At 54.0% G+C, this 16,869-nt stretch overlaps 1 protein-coding gene across 4 annotated transcripts in view; it reads left to right on the top strand.

Annotated features, from left to right (window-relative positions):
• ANO10 (anoctamin 10) overlaps positions 1 to 12,020 on the top strand; it is a 93,024-nt gene extending 81,004 nt beyond the window's left edge. For 3 of the 4 annotated variants that reach the window (XM_016196116.2, XM_016196115.2, XM_087824830.1), the window contains one exon: positions 11,345 to 12,020. In XM_016196116.2, coding sequence (XP_016051602.2) covers positions 11,345 to 11,401 — 57 coding nt within the window. In that variant the 3' untranslated portion in view covers positions 11,402 to 12,020. The remainder of the gene's footprint in view (positions 1 to 11,344) is intronic. The other variant, XM_087824831.1, reaches the window with a different exon arrangement.
• The last annotated feature ends 4,849 nt before the right edge of the window (positions 12,021 to 16,869 follow it).

The raw sequence follows: 16,869 nt of genomic DNA on the forward strand, positions 1-16,869 counted from the left end.
GGGGGGGGACAAATACCATGGAAACTAAAAAACGTATGCAGGACCAAGATTATAGATACTTTTAGGACAAAACAGAATCTTTCAATATTGTCTTTAAAAACCTAGTACTGCGAAGTCCTTGACTAGATGTGGAAACACATACACATGGGCACAGATAGAGGCAGACTCGAGACCACCATGAAAGATGGAGGGAAAGAAAAGTTCTTTGTGAAACCATCAGACTTGACTTGTGGTTGACAGCATCCCTGCTCCCCACCTGGCCGTGCCCAGCTCCTCACACAGAGCCTGGAGCCGGAGCTGTGCTCGTAGATGTCACGTGTCACAGGTGGGAATGAAACCGCAGAGGCCCGGACTTTCCCAGCGTCCCAGGCAGCCAGTTCCCTCCATGCAGCATCACCAGCTGGCCTGGGCACCTGGCCAGTGCTGCTTTGTCTCTGGGGGCGACTAAGTGGACATTCTGTGGGAAAGAGAGTCCACACGTCCCCAACACTTATTACCACCTAGTAGGACTTCCGAGCTCGGACATACTCCATTTACTCCTGCCTCTTCCAAGAAACATATTTTTTTTAAAAGGAAAAATATAAAAGCATAAATCCATTAAAAATGCTGGAAAACAAGAAAGCGTCCCGCCCGTATAAAGGTTGAGAAATTTCTGTAAAATGGAAAAAGTAGAAAAGGTGACAGAGAAGTGGAGATGCTGCAGCCCCTTGGGACCTAGTCTGGAGGGGGAGCGGCCCCAAGAGGAGGGCTTTCCTGCGAGGAAGGGACCAGGCCAGCACCTGGCAGCTCATGGGAGGGACTGCACTTCCTGAAGGGGGAACACCGGCGTGGGGGCTTCTGAGGAGCCTTGGACTGGGAGGGATCTCCAGGTTACTCTGGACTTCCCAGGAGGGGTCACAGGGAAAGGTCGTGGTGCCAGGGATGGAAGATGCTGACCCGCACACCTGGGGCTCTTGTTGTGGCTCCTCATGGGGCAGCAGATCCACCTGGCTGCTACCTAAAGCAAAGCAGGCTCCTTGGTATATGCCGTCTGCTTACATGGAGCCCACACACAGGTGGGTGGAGACAGATGGGACAAGGAGAGATGAAGCCTCTGGAAGCTGCCCATTCTTGTCACCTGGTCCTTTCCCAGGTGTGAGTAGACCACCAGGGATCACCTGGCCCTTCTTTTAAAAATGTGGAGAAACCAGCTAGGAACATAAGATATTTGTAGAAAACTGATAGCATGAGAGACAGACACCAGGATGCTACTGATTTTTAAAATATATATATCTTTAATGATTTCAGAGAGGAAGGGAGAGGGAGAGAGAGAGAGAAACATCAATGATGAGAGTCATTGATCGGCTGCCCCCTCACGCCCCCTGCTGGGAATCGAGCCCGCAACCCCGGCATGTGTCCTGACCGGGAATTGAACGGAGGCCTCCTGGATCCTAGGTCGATGCTCAATCGCTGAGCCTCGCCAGGCTGGGTGCATTACTGATTTTTGACAAAGGCACAGAGACAGTGAGGGGGGATAGTCTTCTCAACAAATGGTGCTGGAACAATCAGACATCCATACACACAAAAAATAAAATGTGGACCCACACCTCACTCCAAAGTGACTCCTACACCTAAACATAACCCAAAACTGCAAGTCTCCTAGAAAAACAACACATGGCATTAAATCTCTGACTTGTATTAGGCAAGGTTTCTTAGATACAACTCTTAAAGCATAATTTTAAAAGAACAAATGGATACAGGGCACTTCATCAACATTAAAAACATGCTTTTCAAAGTCTGTCATGTGTAGAGTGAGAAAGCTGGAAGGCAGGCAGGAGAACCTGCTAGATGGTTGCCCGTGGGGCCTCTGCACCACAGAGTACCATCCCTGGGTGTTCAGCTGCCCCACCCACACCCTAGCACACCCCCCTTTCCACTGGGTAGGAGCAAAAGAGTGGCAAAACCACAGTTTCCCGAGATTTAAAAAAACCTGGTTTTAGGAGAAGCTGCACAAAGTGTGGCAGTTGAAGGTGTTGGGAAGGACGGAGGTTTAGAGCCAAGTAGCCTGTGTTCATGTCCTAAGACAGCTTAGGAGCTGTAGGCATGTGACCCAACCTTGTGCAGGTCAGCTGCTGTACCTGCAAAGTGGGAGACACCTGAGAGTGAGGGAAGGGACGCCAGTGCCCCAGGCGCCAGCACCGGGGCCTTCTGCTCGCCAGGCGGCTTCGCTCCCATGCGCTGGTTTCCGTCATCAGCGTGGGCAGCGAGCCCGTCAAACGCGAACACATGTGAGTGTAAGGGGATTTTGTAATTGTTTTCTATAAATTCCAGCTGCTTTTCTTGCTAGAGAAGGCCCAGGCTCTGACGTTTTAGGGGGGATTAAGCATTTCTGTGCGGGGTGGAAAAAAACCCAAGAAGGAAGCCAGGGAAACAAATGTCCTGGAAAGGCCCAGAGGCAGGTGGTGAGAGCGGAAGAATTCGACACCAGGGGAAGGAAAAACGTGGAGCTACTGGTCATGTGTTTATGACACGAGGGTTCCCATCGAGGGCTAATCTGGACTTGTCGGGGAAGCTGGACAAGAAGGAAAAAACCGTAGGTCACAGGAAGCCTGCTCCTGACCATGGGGCCACTGTGCCTGGGTGGGACGGGGGACCCCAGCACCCAGCCTGCGCCACTTGGCACCTGTTCCTAAGATGTGAGAGCAAATCTGCCAACACTCATCAGCCCCACCAGTCACCCTGAATGTCCCCTGACTCGTGAAGATGAAGCCTGGTAGAAAAACGGTTATAATACCCCATGAGTGCTCATACCTGTCCCTCCCCGGGAGTGTTTCTCCACTAGCTGGGTCCCTAGGCTTGTGCATAGACAGGATAATTAGGGGTTGGTGGGGGTGGAGATGACAAGCTCTATTGCCCTACACTGCAAAGGGCAGATGAGGGGGGAAGAGCTGGAAACAGGAGGGGAGTGTGAGGTGTGACTGAGCAGGGAGCAGGGGAAGAGGGGGGCGCCTGAGGTCAGCCACCTCCTGGGGCTGAGATGGGCCACAGGGAGCTCCGTTCACAGGAGGTAGCTCAGGTTGTTTCTCTCCTGATGTGGGAGTGCAAGAGGGAGACCTGGTGGTGGTTCGTGTTGGGGGCCCAGGCTTTGTAACTGAGAGAAAGGGAAGTCAGGAGCTGCTGGAACATGAGAGAGCATGCTTCAGGATTCTAAGCGAGGCTTCAGACGTTGGCTTGTAACCAGTAGAAGGTACCGTGATACGCAGGAGAATCAACTTGTCAGAAAATGGGCCAGCGTAATCAAGAGAACTTTATAATTCATGGGAGGAAAACACATGCCCAGACCAAACCTTCAGACTGAGGATTCTAAACAGCAGAAATGACATATTTAGTTGAAAAGGTTCCCGGTATGTTACAGGAGAGCCTGAGTGATGAGGTTTAGGAACTTCACAGCCTGGGTAGTTCTGGGTCGTTCCCGTGGAAAGAATAAAAGTATTAAGTGAACTTGAAGTGCAGCATGACAGTCAGTCCCTAAGCAGACCCGCCCAGGTTTGGGGAATCTGCCCAGTGACACCATTAAGGAGCCAGGTAGGCTTCTTCTATTTTCCCAGCCAGCCGTTTTCAGTGGGTTGGCATTTCATCATGGTCACAAGTTGGAGAGGAGGAAGGTGGCTTCTCTTCAGAGTCTCTATATTAGGGAGAAAATCCTTGCCCCAAAGTCCGCCAGCAGATTTCCTGCAAGCCCCACTGGCCAGGATTTCATCACTAGCTCAGCCCAGCTACTGGGGACACTGGGAAGGTACCTGGCGTTCGTGACTGCTCTAGGGGACAATGGTCTTACAGGAGGGAGGAAGTAGAGCCCGGGAAGGGGGGCACTGAGTAGAAATGGAAGGGAACGCATCTGTGCTGATAGGTTACCGTTTGCAATAAGCTCTGAGTGTCAGAAAAATGCACCTCCAATGGGACAGGCCTGAAATGAAGATGAAGATAAGAGATGGAAAGGTGGCGAAGGTCAAACGGAGGGTTAACACTTAGTCAGAATAAACTGAAGGCTTCATGTTTGTTTTAAAAAAATCAATCACAAGGAAGTGGCAAAACATCGGACCAAGCGGAGGACGTGTGAAGAAAGCAGGCCCGCTCCTTGGCTGCAAGTTCAAAGGAGCCGGAAGCAAGGCTGCCAAGCTTATGCATCCAGAGGCCGCAGCAGGAGAGGAACCCCAGAGCAGAGGGCAGACCAGGCCCCGGGGCCCAGCCCTGGCCGCCTCTCCTGCCCAGCCTCTTTCTCTGGAATTTTCCACCACCTTCATTCCCTGGCGTCACACTGTCACCGCTCAGAAAGCCCCTTTCGGTGACGGCTCTGCAGCCGCCTTCCTCCATCTACTTGGTCAGTGCTTCCTCAGCCTTTCCTGACTCCCAGCTCCCTGACTCCCATCCTCCCGGCCCCCAGCTCCCAAACCCCCAGCGCCCTGGTCCCAAGGAGAATCTTCACCGCGTCCTTGTTTCTCTGCCGGGCTCCTGCCTAGCTAGCACTTACCAGCCCTCAGCCATGTACCTCTGGCTGCTGGACCCAAGCTCTACTTTGAGGAGCTTGGAGGAGCCCTGGTGTCTGCAGAGTGTTGGCACGAATGGTAGGTCTTCATGACTGGTTGTTGGTCTAATGAATTAATAAGTGAGTGTCCCAGCTGTATTGTGGGTACACTGAGGAGATCTCTCTCCAACTCTGGGGTGCCCCTGGGTCTTGTTCAATGCAGATTTGCATTTAGCGGATCTGGGGTGGAGCCCCAGATTCTGCCTTAGGGTAGGCTCCCAAGTGGAGCTGCGGCTTCCCCAGAGCTCCCTGCACAGCCCCCTGCTGAGGGGCCCATAGAAGGGCAGCGGGGAAGGAGGCAGGGGGAGCCCTAGAGTGGGCTCAGGTCCAGTCCAGGTGTGTCAACCCGGCAGCCAGAGGCCCAGTGTCTCGCGCACCCTCCCAGGGCCTGCTGCAAGCTCTTCACAGCAGGTAGCGCAGTTAGCCTGGTGATAATACCCAGGGTGGGGTCAGCTGGGACTCTACTTCCCCAAGGAGGAAGAACGCCCCCTGGAGGGCAAGAATGAGAATTGTCAGCAGAACTGGTGGCAGAGGTCCCTGCTCCACGCTTTCTTTTCTGGTGGTGGCATTTGCCCGAAGAGGGCTTTGCTTGGAACTAGCTGTCCTCTCATTTCGTGGAGGCCTCTCGGCTCTGACTCATCCACTCTGTTTTGTTTCATTTCTGTCTGGTGTATTTTCCTCTTGTGGTCAAGCCGTTGCTTCCTCCAGCCCAGGACCCTGGCTGGAGACTGGTGTTTCCAGCGCACTGAGGAAGTGCTGGTACTGATGCCAGTTCCTTCCTGAAAACGAGAATGGCTTCTTCCCTCCCTGTGGCTCTCGTGCCCTGTTCATTAAGCCTTCATGAGTAAGAGCACTTATCCACGGGCGTTGCCATGGATTCCTCTGGAATGCTCGGTTCAAAGGGCAGAAGTAGACATATGCCCCCAACCTGGGACAACAGCACGATTATTTGTTTGGTGAAGCTCATTTGTTGGATTTGTCCAGACAACTTAGGGAAATGCTGGTTTGCTTCCCCATCCCAGAGCTACTTAAATGAACTGGGTCAAGTATGGGCTTTGCTCAGCAACACAGCGACTTCACTGAACCCTGGCCCATGTGCCTAAAACATTTATTCTGTTTCCTCTTAACAAAATGACTTGCAGGTCATTCAGGGTGACAGGCAAAATTCATCCGTATTCATGACGTTTACCAGGGGATTCCCTGTTAGCACACAGCTCGCCTCTTCTGCTCACCGTTAACCTTGGCTTCGCACAAGAAAACAGAAGTAATGGTTGAAAAAAAAAAAGTAACGGTAGAGGAAGAGCTCAATATTTGAAGGCGTGTTTAATCCCACACCTATCGGAAGGATCAGCTCCTGTTTCTAGTAGAAAAGCAAGGAGCTGGAGCTCAGACACTAGAAATTGTGACTCTGGGTTGGACACCTTGGTCTGCAGCCCTGTGGCTTAGGCAGGGCTTTGCTGGCTGGCGGCTTCACCTGAACGGTGACTGATCTCTTTTCCAAAGGTCGGACTGAAGAGAGCACTGATCATGTGGGCTAGACACCAGCTTTCTAGAATTGTCCCGTTGCGGAAGGGTGTGTGATGGGTGCAGAGAAGGAAGCCATCGCTGCTCTTAAAGACCAGAAGCAGGGAACAGCACTCGGGAGAGTTGGAAGGAAGAGGGTGTGGGAGCCACTGCTTGTCTGCAGGGACTTCAGGAGCCTTGTAAAGTGCATTTCACTCGGCTTCTCCTGCTCTGCACTCTCCTCTGAACCTGTCATGTGGGTAGAACGACAACAGTCTAGTCCTAGCCTTTATTCTCTTTCTGAATTCACAGTGTTTTTCACTAACAGCTGATCTGGTGATACTGGCCTCACCGAAAGAACCAAAACCATGTATGTTTCCCCCTGTATTTGGGGCCTAAGAAGAATCAGAACTTTTCTATCTCCCTTAGGTGGGCAAAGTGTGAGCCTGTGATAGTACATGTAGAACAAAAAATTAGCTGTTGGGATATTTCCATTATTTTGGAAAGAACCCAAAAGAGCCTTCGGAATATAGTCAGAAGCGGGGGTAAGCGGACTTGTTTGCAGGCGCCATCTCTCAGAGCGCACCCTGACGCCACTTGCTCCTTGGCGCCCCGGGAGCTCCGCAAGGCCCCGAGGGGCACGTGCGTTGTGCCCTAGGAGGTGAACGTGTTCTGGGTCCCATAATTAACGTCAGTGAAACTGTAGTCATTGCAGTTTGGAAAACCTGGTCTCAGCTCCTCCACACCAACACCTGTGCCCCAGGCCAGGCTTCCCCAAGCACAGACCCGCTCGGGAGAGACCTGCTGTGGTTTGACTAGGCTGCACTGGGGTGTCAGCCACGGGTGCTCGGATTTCTTCATCCACGCTCTGTGTCCTGATCACGTCAGGGTCTTGGATTTCTTTGTTCTCAAAGACCTATACAGTTCGCATGTTTGCAAAAAAGTCATTTCTTCCTCCCAGACGAGGCTGCGCTCTGCCCTCACGCAGGCCTTTCTCTGTGTGCACACGCGTCACTGTGCCCCGTTCCTCTAAGAAAGGTTAACATTGATTTTGGATTGTATGTAAAAAGGTGGAAGTTGGGAACCCACAGGTGTGTCCCTTGGGTGTGGGTAGACCTCTTTGGGGGTACAAGCCCAGCACTGGCCGACCACAGGACTCAGGGGACTCTTGGGGGCAGGCTGGGCTCGCTTGGGGGCACTCTGGTGCCTGCCACCAAACAGGAAGATTAAGAATGAAGGTTGACCAGATGGTCATCTCGGCCTTGGATGGCGGCAAACCTCTCTGGGTCTCACCCCCCACGGGACCCTGCTGACCCTGACCTCAGCACACTTGTGCTGTGAGCAGAGAACACTGCCCCCCGGGCTTCCAGGCAGGAAAGGAATGATATCCTAAAGCCTGGCGCACCCTTCCTCCTGGGCCGCAGCCAGCACGCAGGAGTGGGCCAGTTCCCTAGCAAGCGTCCCCTCTGTGGGTGTCCTGTTCTCCACACTTGCACCTGGATGTTTCCAAAATGCATCCACTCAGTTCAGCTGCCATTCAGTAGCACCTGTCACCCGTTCTCTCTCATCTACTGAAGGGGCATCCTTACTGGAACCCTTCCTGTTCCTGCGTGATGTATTAATATTTTTGTTCCCGTTTATGTTTAGTCAGTTGCACTTTGTTGCCAGGCTCCCTGTTCCAGCAGCACCAGAAGTGGGTGCCTGAGCTGAGGGTGGTTGGGAGCAAGCCTCTGGCTTCCGTGGGACCCTCGCTCTGTAGAAAGTCTGCATTCTCAAAAATGTCTGTGAAGTTTCACTTCTGCTTTTGAAAATTTTGCTCTGAAACCCAGACATCCAGAGAACGCGGGGCTCGAAGGATTACTTGAGAAGTCGACCTTAAAAATTTTTTCTTAGTTGAACTGATGTTTACCCTCCCCAGCGCCAGCACGTGTAGCCTTCCCCAGGGCCAGCACGTGCAGTTAATGAACCCGTGCAGTTAATGAACCCATGCAGTTAATGAACTCTGGACACGGGCATCTCCCGGCTGCACGAGTGGGCCCGGGGCCCCAGGGCTTGCAGCTGGTTCTTGATCTTGGAGGAGTCTGTTTCCAGCGGGGACCAAGCTGATACTTCAAGCCACCTTCCTGGTGGCCCCCGAGTTTCCTCCTTGCTCCTCCCACCAGCTGTAACTGCAGACACCCTCACCCAGGCCACACCCGAGGCCCTTAGTCCCCCCTGAGGGAGAGTCTTCGGGGCTGGGGCCAGGTCTGCTTTGTCGCCAGGGAAGGTAACTGTCTGGACTCCGAAACCCTGGAACTTGACCTAAATTAAGTGCATGCTAACGGTGTGTTTTCTGCGACCCTATACTTGTGACCGACAGATTTGTGGTCCAGAGAGTGACACTGACTTCGGGAACATGAGTGTGTCCCATTTACATACCCGTGAGAAAGGAGCCCAGCTGTCCATCATCGCTGAGTTATAACCCCTCGGGTGCTGCTACCGGCGAAGCCGTGGTGGGCCCGCCTCCACGAGTATTTAAGGAGCGCTCACCCCAGTGCCGGAGCTGTTGTAGGCTTGGGTAGCGTCATCATCTGCTCTCTGGAGGGAGATGACATGCTAGGTGGGGTAGAGCATTTAAAACAAATAAAACAGGCATGTAAACAACGAACAAAAGAAACAGTATGAGTGGAGCGCAGGAATTAAGAGGGATGTGGCTGTGACAGGCAGCCCCTCTGCGCTGGTGATCAGGGTCCAGCCCCTACAGAGAGAAGCAGGGACCAGGTTTCAGCCCAGAGACTGTGGGAAACCTGTGGAGTGCATGTTCTGGTCCCATCTTATAAGCATGGTTTAAGCTGATTTCGGACAAGCGTGGGATAGTCTGGGAGGTGGTTCAGTGTAGTGGAAGCGACAGCCTTAAGGCGATGGGTGGGGGGGACTGGGGTGGGGTGGGGTGGGGTGGGCTGGGATAGGACCCAGCAGCAGACTGAAAGACAGGAGGTAGGGGTGCAGAGGTAACCAGTGACCCCTGAGGTTTTGGTCTGAGTGGCTAGGTTAGAGTGGCCCCTGAGATGGGGACACGGGGTGGGGATGTGGGGTTCAGCACCGGCACATTTGGTTGTCAGCAAGTTTTACACTTTGTCAAATATTAAAACGAACCAGCCAACCCTTCCAGAGGAAGAGGCTGTGGCTATGGCTGTCTCCTCCCAGGACAGCCCGAGGGACGGCTCTGCCCTCCTGCCCTCCACCTGCATCTCCGATGGCATTGCCAGCCCAGGGCAGAGCTGGCGTTTGGGATCATTATGTTAGGATGTGCTCAGAATATTGCTGTTTGAGGTTAACAGTCCTCTAGATCCAACCAATACAAGTAGTCTCGGTCAGAATGTGGAGCTTCAGAAGGCCTGCTCTTCTCTTTTTCACCTAAATTGCTGGGCCCTCGTCTGATTTTTGCCCTGACTCTGGCTGCATGACCTCAGACGAGTTGCTTAGCCTTGTCAGTGACACGGACAGGAGGCCTTGCTCTGCCTGCCAGGTGCATGGGCACAGAAGTGTGGGAGGGAGGCTCCCGTCTGCTCCCTTCCTGGCCCACTCCCCTCGGGGCAGAGCTGTAGAAAGGGTTGCCTTTGAGAATTAGAATCACCTGGAGAAGCCAGCAAAACCCTGGTGCCCAGGCCACACCTTCCATTAAATCAGTGGAGGGGGCTGGGGAAGCAGGGACAGGGATTGCGCTGCTGACCGCAGGCCCAAGCACCTGAGCCTAGCAGGATGGGCGGGGGGCAAGCCCCAGCCCCCAGGTGCTGACGCTGAAACTGAAGAAGCCAATTCCTGTTTGAGCTGGTGCCCGGGACAGTCGGGCCCGAGAGGCCAGCTGGGCTCCATCCAGCCACTGGGAGAGCCAGCTGCGCCGGCGAGGCCTCCAGCGCGCAGTGAGAGGAAGGCACAGGCTCCGTCCTTCCAGATGGAGACCTTCTGTAGGTCGTTGTTGCTTTGTGGGGGGAGGGGTAGTAGTTGCTAACATCTCAAATTGGGTAATCCCAACCAAATCAACTGGTTGGGATTTCCTGGGTGCTGTGCATAGAGGATCCCAGTGCTGGTTGTGGCCCAGGGAGGGTCTGCCCCAGCTTGCGGGGGAAGCATTGCAGGTCTCAGAAACCATTTCTGGACTTTTCTCCACCGGGAGAGGGGTAGTTACCCATTTTCTCAGGTTCAGCTGCGCCCTGGCCAACACAGTGATCAGGTTCCTACTATAATCATCACTAACAATGATGCAAACCCCAGCCTGCTGCTTAGCGTGATTTGGAACATGAGCGCTCAGTGAGTCACGAGTTGGAGATTTCTTCCTCCATGTAATGCTTTTTGTAGGAAAGACGTAGCACTGTTATCCTGCTTGTGTTTAATGAGGTTTTCATTTCAGGATCCCAAAGAAGCCAGGTTTCTTTTAAAGGGGACAAGACCCCCAGGCAGGGTAGCTAAAGAGCAGCTCCAAAGAGCTGAGGTGCAGGAGGCCGCCTGGTGCCCAGGGCCAGCGCGGCTGGATTCCCCCTGCTCACCTGGGGCCCACAGCCTGGCCTGGTGACCCCACGCCCACCACCCACCTTAGGGCCTGAGAGAGGGGGCATCTCCAAAAAGTGACACTGAAGGCACTTAGGGCCGGGTGGTGCAGGGGAGAGAGCCCGTCATCAGGATCCCGTCCACCACCCACTGAGGAGCTGCTCGAGGCCTGCGGAAATGCTGCCCCCGCCTGCAGACTGCGCACCGTGACCCCTCTCCCCTTCCCCATCAAAAGCCATCCCCTGAACCCTGCTTTCATGTGAGCGCGTGAGGGCCAAGCAGTCCCCTCAACCCAGGTGGAGGGGGTCAGCCTCCAGGAGCCTATCTCTGCACCACCCTGTGGGAGACAGAGCAGGCTCAGAAAGATGAGAGCTGTGCCCACGAAGTGGGATCATCCGAGAGGGGGGTGGGGGTGAAGAGGGGGCTGAGGCATTTGATTCAGCCTGTGAAAGGGCCTCCTCCCCCTGAGAGCAAGGGAGCCGGGTGCTGTGTCCAGTGCCATGTGGCAGGTGGGCTCCCAAGGGGGGCAGCCAGGTACCCAGGGCACCAGCAGTGTTTGTCTCAGTTTTATTTTTCCCATAAATAGTTATCAAAAATCTCTGCGTGTGTTTTAAGCAAAATTCCAGAGTAGCTATTCATTTATTCAACAAATAGGGCTGTGGGAGCCCCTGCCACCACGGAGGTGCCACCACAGAGATACCACCACTTGGGCTTGCAGGGCTCACCCAGTGTCCTCTCTTCTCTCAACAGCAGATGAAGCTTGTGGCCGAGAACCTGAAGGAAGAAGGGAAGGGGATGGCGACCTGAGTGCAGGCAGAGGGGCACCAGGAGTGGGTCACAGCATCGCGGCTTCAAACCCAGACCCAAGGCTCAGCCAAATGAAGCAGCTGCCCCGTGGCAGGCACCCACCTCCTCCCTCTGCAGCGTCTCAGCTCAGGGAGGGAAGGGGGCGACCAGGACCCCCTCCTGGCAACTCCCCACTCTGTCCCCCTGGTTTCTGCCCAAGCCCCACACTCCACTCCACTCCACTCCACTCCACTCCACTCCACTCCACTCCACATGCCTGACCTCCCTCCAGAGCCACTGCTGCCCTGAGCGGCTCGTGGGTATGGGCCACCAGCTCTCCATGGTGCCCCTCACGGTGACAGTCACCCCACCCCACCAGCGCCCCCCGATCCGTGGGGTAGGGTGGCGGGCGGGTGAAAGCCATTCTGAAGGGGGCTTCTGCCAGCGTCAGTTTAGAGTGAGGGGTGCACAAGAGGCAGTTCTCCAGAACCTGACAACTTACCTCTTCCCGGTTCTACTTGGCAACAAGTTAAGACACGTTATCAGCCAAAGCAATAGAAACTGAGCTATTAAAGGCACCATGTACCTCTCCGACTCCTTCCCACGTGTGCACTGAGATGGCCCACTGGGTTCTGGGAGGAGCTTGGGGGCAGGTCACTCGGTGGCGCCGAGGTGGGGAGCTGAGCATGGGGCTGGGCACCTGGTGCTACTTCCCAGGCCTGCGGCGGGAGCTCGGGTGGGTCTCAGGAGGTTCTGCTACTGCTGGAGCCTGGCAAGGGCCATGGGGGCTGCTTCCATGCACAGGGTGCCAGGCCGAGGGCCAGCTGCCACACCTGGCACCCTGCATGGCTGACACCAGAGGGGAGGGGCCAGGGATGCTGTGCCCCCCTAACTGCCCGTGGCCCTCCAGACACAAGGCAGCGACTGGAGCCTGCTGCTCCCACCTGTGGTCTAGTCACCAGGGCCGCCTGGGAGGGCAGGACCTGGCTCCTTTCTCCAGCTGTACAGATCCCGCCTCGGGAAAGAGCTCCCCCCTCCAGGGCCCATGTCTCTCATATCCGGACACGAGGACAGTGGGCACTTCCACTCAGAAAGCTGTGGGTGCCTCGGCCACCTGGGTGACCCTGGATTCCCTCCCCATCAGGAAGGGGTGGCTTCAGAGGCCCATTCAAGCATCAGTTTTGGGAGCCCCCACCCCCACCCTCCATCCCCTACCTGCCACTCTTGGGTGTCCAGTTTTGTCCAGTAGATGCTGCCAGACCGCTGCGCGTGCCAGCACGCCCACCCCTGCTTGGTCTGAGGTGCCCAAGGCCCACGTGCGCATTCAGTGGTTGCTCGAGGCTGGACAAGTGCTTTCTAGAACTTGCTCGTGCCTTACACACACTGAGTGGTCCCTGCCACTGGTCCTGAGCCAGGAGCTTCCTCGAGGCCCAGCCTGGGGCCTGTGTTCAGGCGGGGCCCTCGACCCCGCTCCGCCTGTCTCCCCCGTCACATGAATACAGGAGTGCGAGGGGGTGGCTCTGGGTGTGAACCGTATCAGCTCCTCTCCTTGCCCGAGGGCTCACAGCTGTCTCAAGGCTGGTAGCCTCTCTCCAGGGGGCCCTCCTCGCCCATGAGGTGCCAGCACAGACCCCGGGTTCCCTGCGCTGTGACTTTCATGCCCAGCGCTTCCCTCTGCCCTTCCTGAGTGACCAGGTGAACGAACCACACACTTAACCAGGACTCAGCCAGTCATGCCCAGGGAAGGTAGGACCCGAGGTCGGCCTGGATGCACGGGGACCACCTCCACTGGGCCAGCCCCTGGGGCACAGGGTGGAGGAGATGGGTATGGGGGGACTGGTCAGGTTGTGCCCACAGGAAAGCCAGCAGGAAGGGGATGCTACATAGATTTGCTGGGCCAACGGTTCTCTTTGTCCCAGCACCTGAGTGGGTGGCATCTAGCTTGTAGGAGATGCTCAGGAGCAGGGGTGGGAGGGAACAAGGCGGCCACACCTTATTGTCCTCATCTTGACTGGATTCTGGGAGACATCAGGGCAGTGCTGTCCCCCCCACCCCATACCCTGGCCTCATGCACTAGAGAGGGTGCCCTCCGTAGTCCTTTGGCCCTTGGTGTGTGGGTCTCATGATGGATTACAAAGTGTGGGGGAGGAATGATGGCAGTTTCCCTTGAGCCTGTGGCACAGATGTTGCCAAGTGGCTCACAGAAATCATGGCCTCCCTTTTACAGTGCTGTGAACCTCCTCGGAGGAAGGGGAAACAGCCCAAAGTGTCGGCACGGCTGTCTCCCCATTGCTGAGGCCCAGGCAGGAGGCGGCAGAAAGGGCAGAGCTGGGGGAGTCCGGGCCTGCTGCCCCCCTCCCCCGTCTCCAACAGGCACAGGCCTGCAGCCGAGTCATCCCATCGAAGAGCCGCTGGATCCTGGAGCAGTGCTCACTGACCAGGGGCCGCTCGGAGGCGCAGACGCGAAGCCGCCCTCCCTCCACTTCGCTGCCTGGCTCAGAGCCACTTAAGGCGACCTCTGCCCCTCCCAACCCCAGGGCACGAGGCAGAAACTGGCACCAGCTGCCGAGAGTGAGCGGCTCGGCAAACCCGCAGTCTGAGTGCAGGAAACGGCCTGGGGCTGGAGAAAGCCCCTGGAGAGCGGAGGCTCGGTGCTTCGAGCCGCAAAGCGGGAGCCGCTCAGGCCCCCACCAGCCGGAGTGGAAGGGCCCTGCCGTGGTGGTGGCCAAATGAGCCCAAAGGCTGCCCCGGATCTATCCTGCCCCTTTAAAGCCAAGCCCAAAGGAGCCAGCTGATTCCAGGTAACTAGAGGCCAGAACAAAGCCCTACACTTTTTACACAAGTAGAAAACCCAGCACTCAACAATGTAAAATCCAGTGTCCAGCACTGCAATAAAAAAAACAGTTGCCTACCTAGAATTCTGAACCCAGTGAAAATGTCCATCAATAAATTTTTTCAGACAAGCAAAGCTGAACATGTATTGTCAGCTGACCTGCACTGTGAAAAAAATTTTAAAAGTTCCACAGGCAGAAGGGAAACATGAGGATGTACCCAAAGGAATGGAGGGTGCTGTGAATGCTAAAGATGTAGGTAAAAAGGCTCCCCCTCATGCTTCATCTCCTAAAAAATAAAACTATTTAAAACATGTATGAATATGTAAAAACAAAATATGTCACAGCAGCAGGAAGAGCAGGAGGAAAGTGGAAGTATAGTTGTAAGGTTGTTACATTCTACACGAAGCAGTGCCAGGCTGTGAATACACACATCTTCCCTACAGCAGCCACTACGAAAGAAAGGGGCACAACCAATAAGCCAATAAAAAGGGCCAAGTTAACCCAAAAGAAGGTAGTAAAAGCAGGAAGAAGAATCGAAGAATAGGTGAGAGAAATAGAAAACAACTAGAAAGATGGTAGATTTAAACTCAACCATGTTCATAATTACACTAACTGTAACTGGTCCAAGCACTCCAAATAAAAGAAAAAAAGATTTGCAGATTGGGTAGAAAAAAAGCAAGACCCAACTATATGCTGTCTACAAACAAAAAAACCTACTTTAAAGACGGATGGGTTAAAAGTAAAAACATGGATAAAGGATATACTCCCACAAGTTGAAGACAGCTACAGCCGCTATATTAATATCACACCAAGTAGATTTCAGGACAAAGAAGAACTTGCCAGGGATGGGGAGGAACATCTCATAACAGTGAAGAGGGGTTGATTCGTCAAGAAAACGCAACAGTCTTAAATGTGCATGTACTTAGCAACAGCTTCAAATTTCATGCAGCAAAACTGACAGAACCAAAGAAGTAGGCAAATCCACAATTATAGCTGGATTTCTGCGCTCCTTTCTCCGTAATTGATAGGAAACAATCAGTAAGGATATAGAAGACTTGGAACAACTTCATCAATCAACTTGAACTAATTGACATAGAGAACCCTTGACCAGCGACAGCACTTCTCAAGCATTCATGAAAACATTCACCAGCATAAGACAGTGGCTGGATCCGAGAACAAGCTCAATAAGTTTAAAAAGAATTAAAATTTACAAAGCATGACTTCTGACCACAGCACAATTAAACTAAAAATCGAGAACAGAAACTTATGTGGAAAATCCCAACTATTTGGAAATCAAACATCTTTCAAAACATGACATGATCCAGCTTTCAAAGGGATCACGAATGCTGCTGCATGGAAAACAGACCAAAGGAAATGAGCAGAAGCAAGGCCCGTTAAGAGGCATTTACAGTTGTCCAGAGGAGTGACGATGGTGTCAGGGACCAGAACGTTAACAGTGAGGCAATAAGGGGCCAATGTTTGAATGGTGACTAATACTTGTTGATGGCGGGTGGGATGCTGGGACGAAAGTAAAGGACACCAAGATTTTTGGTTTGTGCAAAACTAATGAAGGTTTAGAGCTGCCATTTACAAGATGGGGAGCATTAGGAGGGTAAGGATTTGAGGGGGAAGATAAGCAGGAGTTCTGGACTTTGCAAAAATTAAGGTGCTTACTAGACTCATCCAAGTAGCAGAGTCAAATAGAAGCTGGAATCTGGCGATCCTGGGAGAAGTGTGAGGTAAACCTGTTTGGGTTCTACCTATAGATGTTCGACTTCATGGGATCCAGACTGAGTGTGGAGAGAACAGGGATCTAGAACTGAACCTCGGGGTATCTCAAGATCGGAGGTTAGAACGGGAAGCGAGTGCACTGAAGAGCAGCAAGGCCGACGGGTCCTGGACGATGGGAGTTCGCAGGGAAGGGACCAACTCATGGAACGCTAACGTGGGTTTGAAGCTGAGCACTGGATTAGTGGCTGCGCGGCGCTGAGGCTGGGATGGGGCGTGAGAAAGGCAGAATGTGCTAAGGGGCATAAGATTTGGGGGGGTATGTTAATGGTCGCACAACTGAGAATCTACTGAATTGTACCATTTAATACACAATTCAATTAGGGGTATGTGGATTATATCTGTTCTTAAACTGACATCTGGAATTGGCCGATGGAGGTCCTTGCTGACCTTGAATAAAACGGACTTTTGGTTGGGTGATTGCAGCAAAACCCTGATTGGAAGGCTTGAGAGTGAAAAGAACAGCCACGTGGCACAGCTAGAGAAAAGTAGGAGGTAGGATCATGTTGGATTTGTGTGCCGTGAGCAATGGTCTGGCGGACAGAGAAGGACCCGTCCTCGTGGCTGCCGCACGCCGCGCAGTCGCGGGGCCAGCGCGGCGACCGCCTGAGCCCGCGCCGGGACGGGCGGGGCTGTGGACACACGAAGGCGGCAGGTCCAATGGCTTCTTTAGGGAGCGTGGTGACCGGCGAGTGAGGAGAGCAGATGACCGGGAAATAAAGTGTAATTCCCGGGCAGTGGGCCCACCCGGGGCTGTGCCTACGGGGTTCAAGCGCGGCAGGCCTGCTGCCGAGTCGGGAGCAAGGCAGGGCCCAGGCCTGGGCTGCACACAGGCTGCGTTCCGAGAAGAAACAACATGGGACGCGA

Source organism: Miniopterus natalensis, chromosome 15 (genome assembly GCF_054644295.1).
Source record: "Miniopterus natalensis isolate mMinNat1 chromosome 15, mMinNat1.hap1, whole genome shotgun sequence".
Lineage (NCBI taxonomy): Eukaryota > Metazoa > Chordata > Mammalia > Chiroptera > Miniopteridae > Miniopterus > Miniopterus natalensis.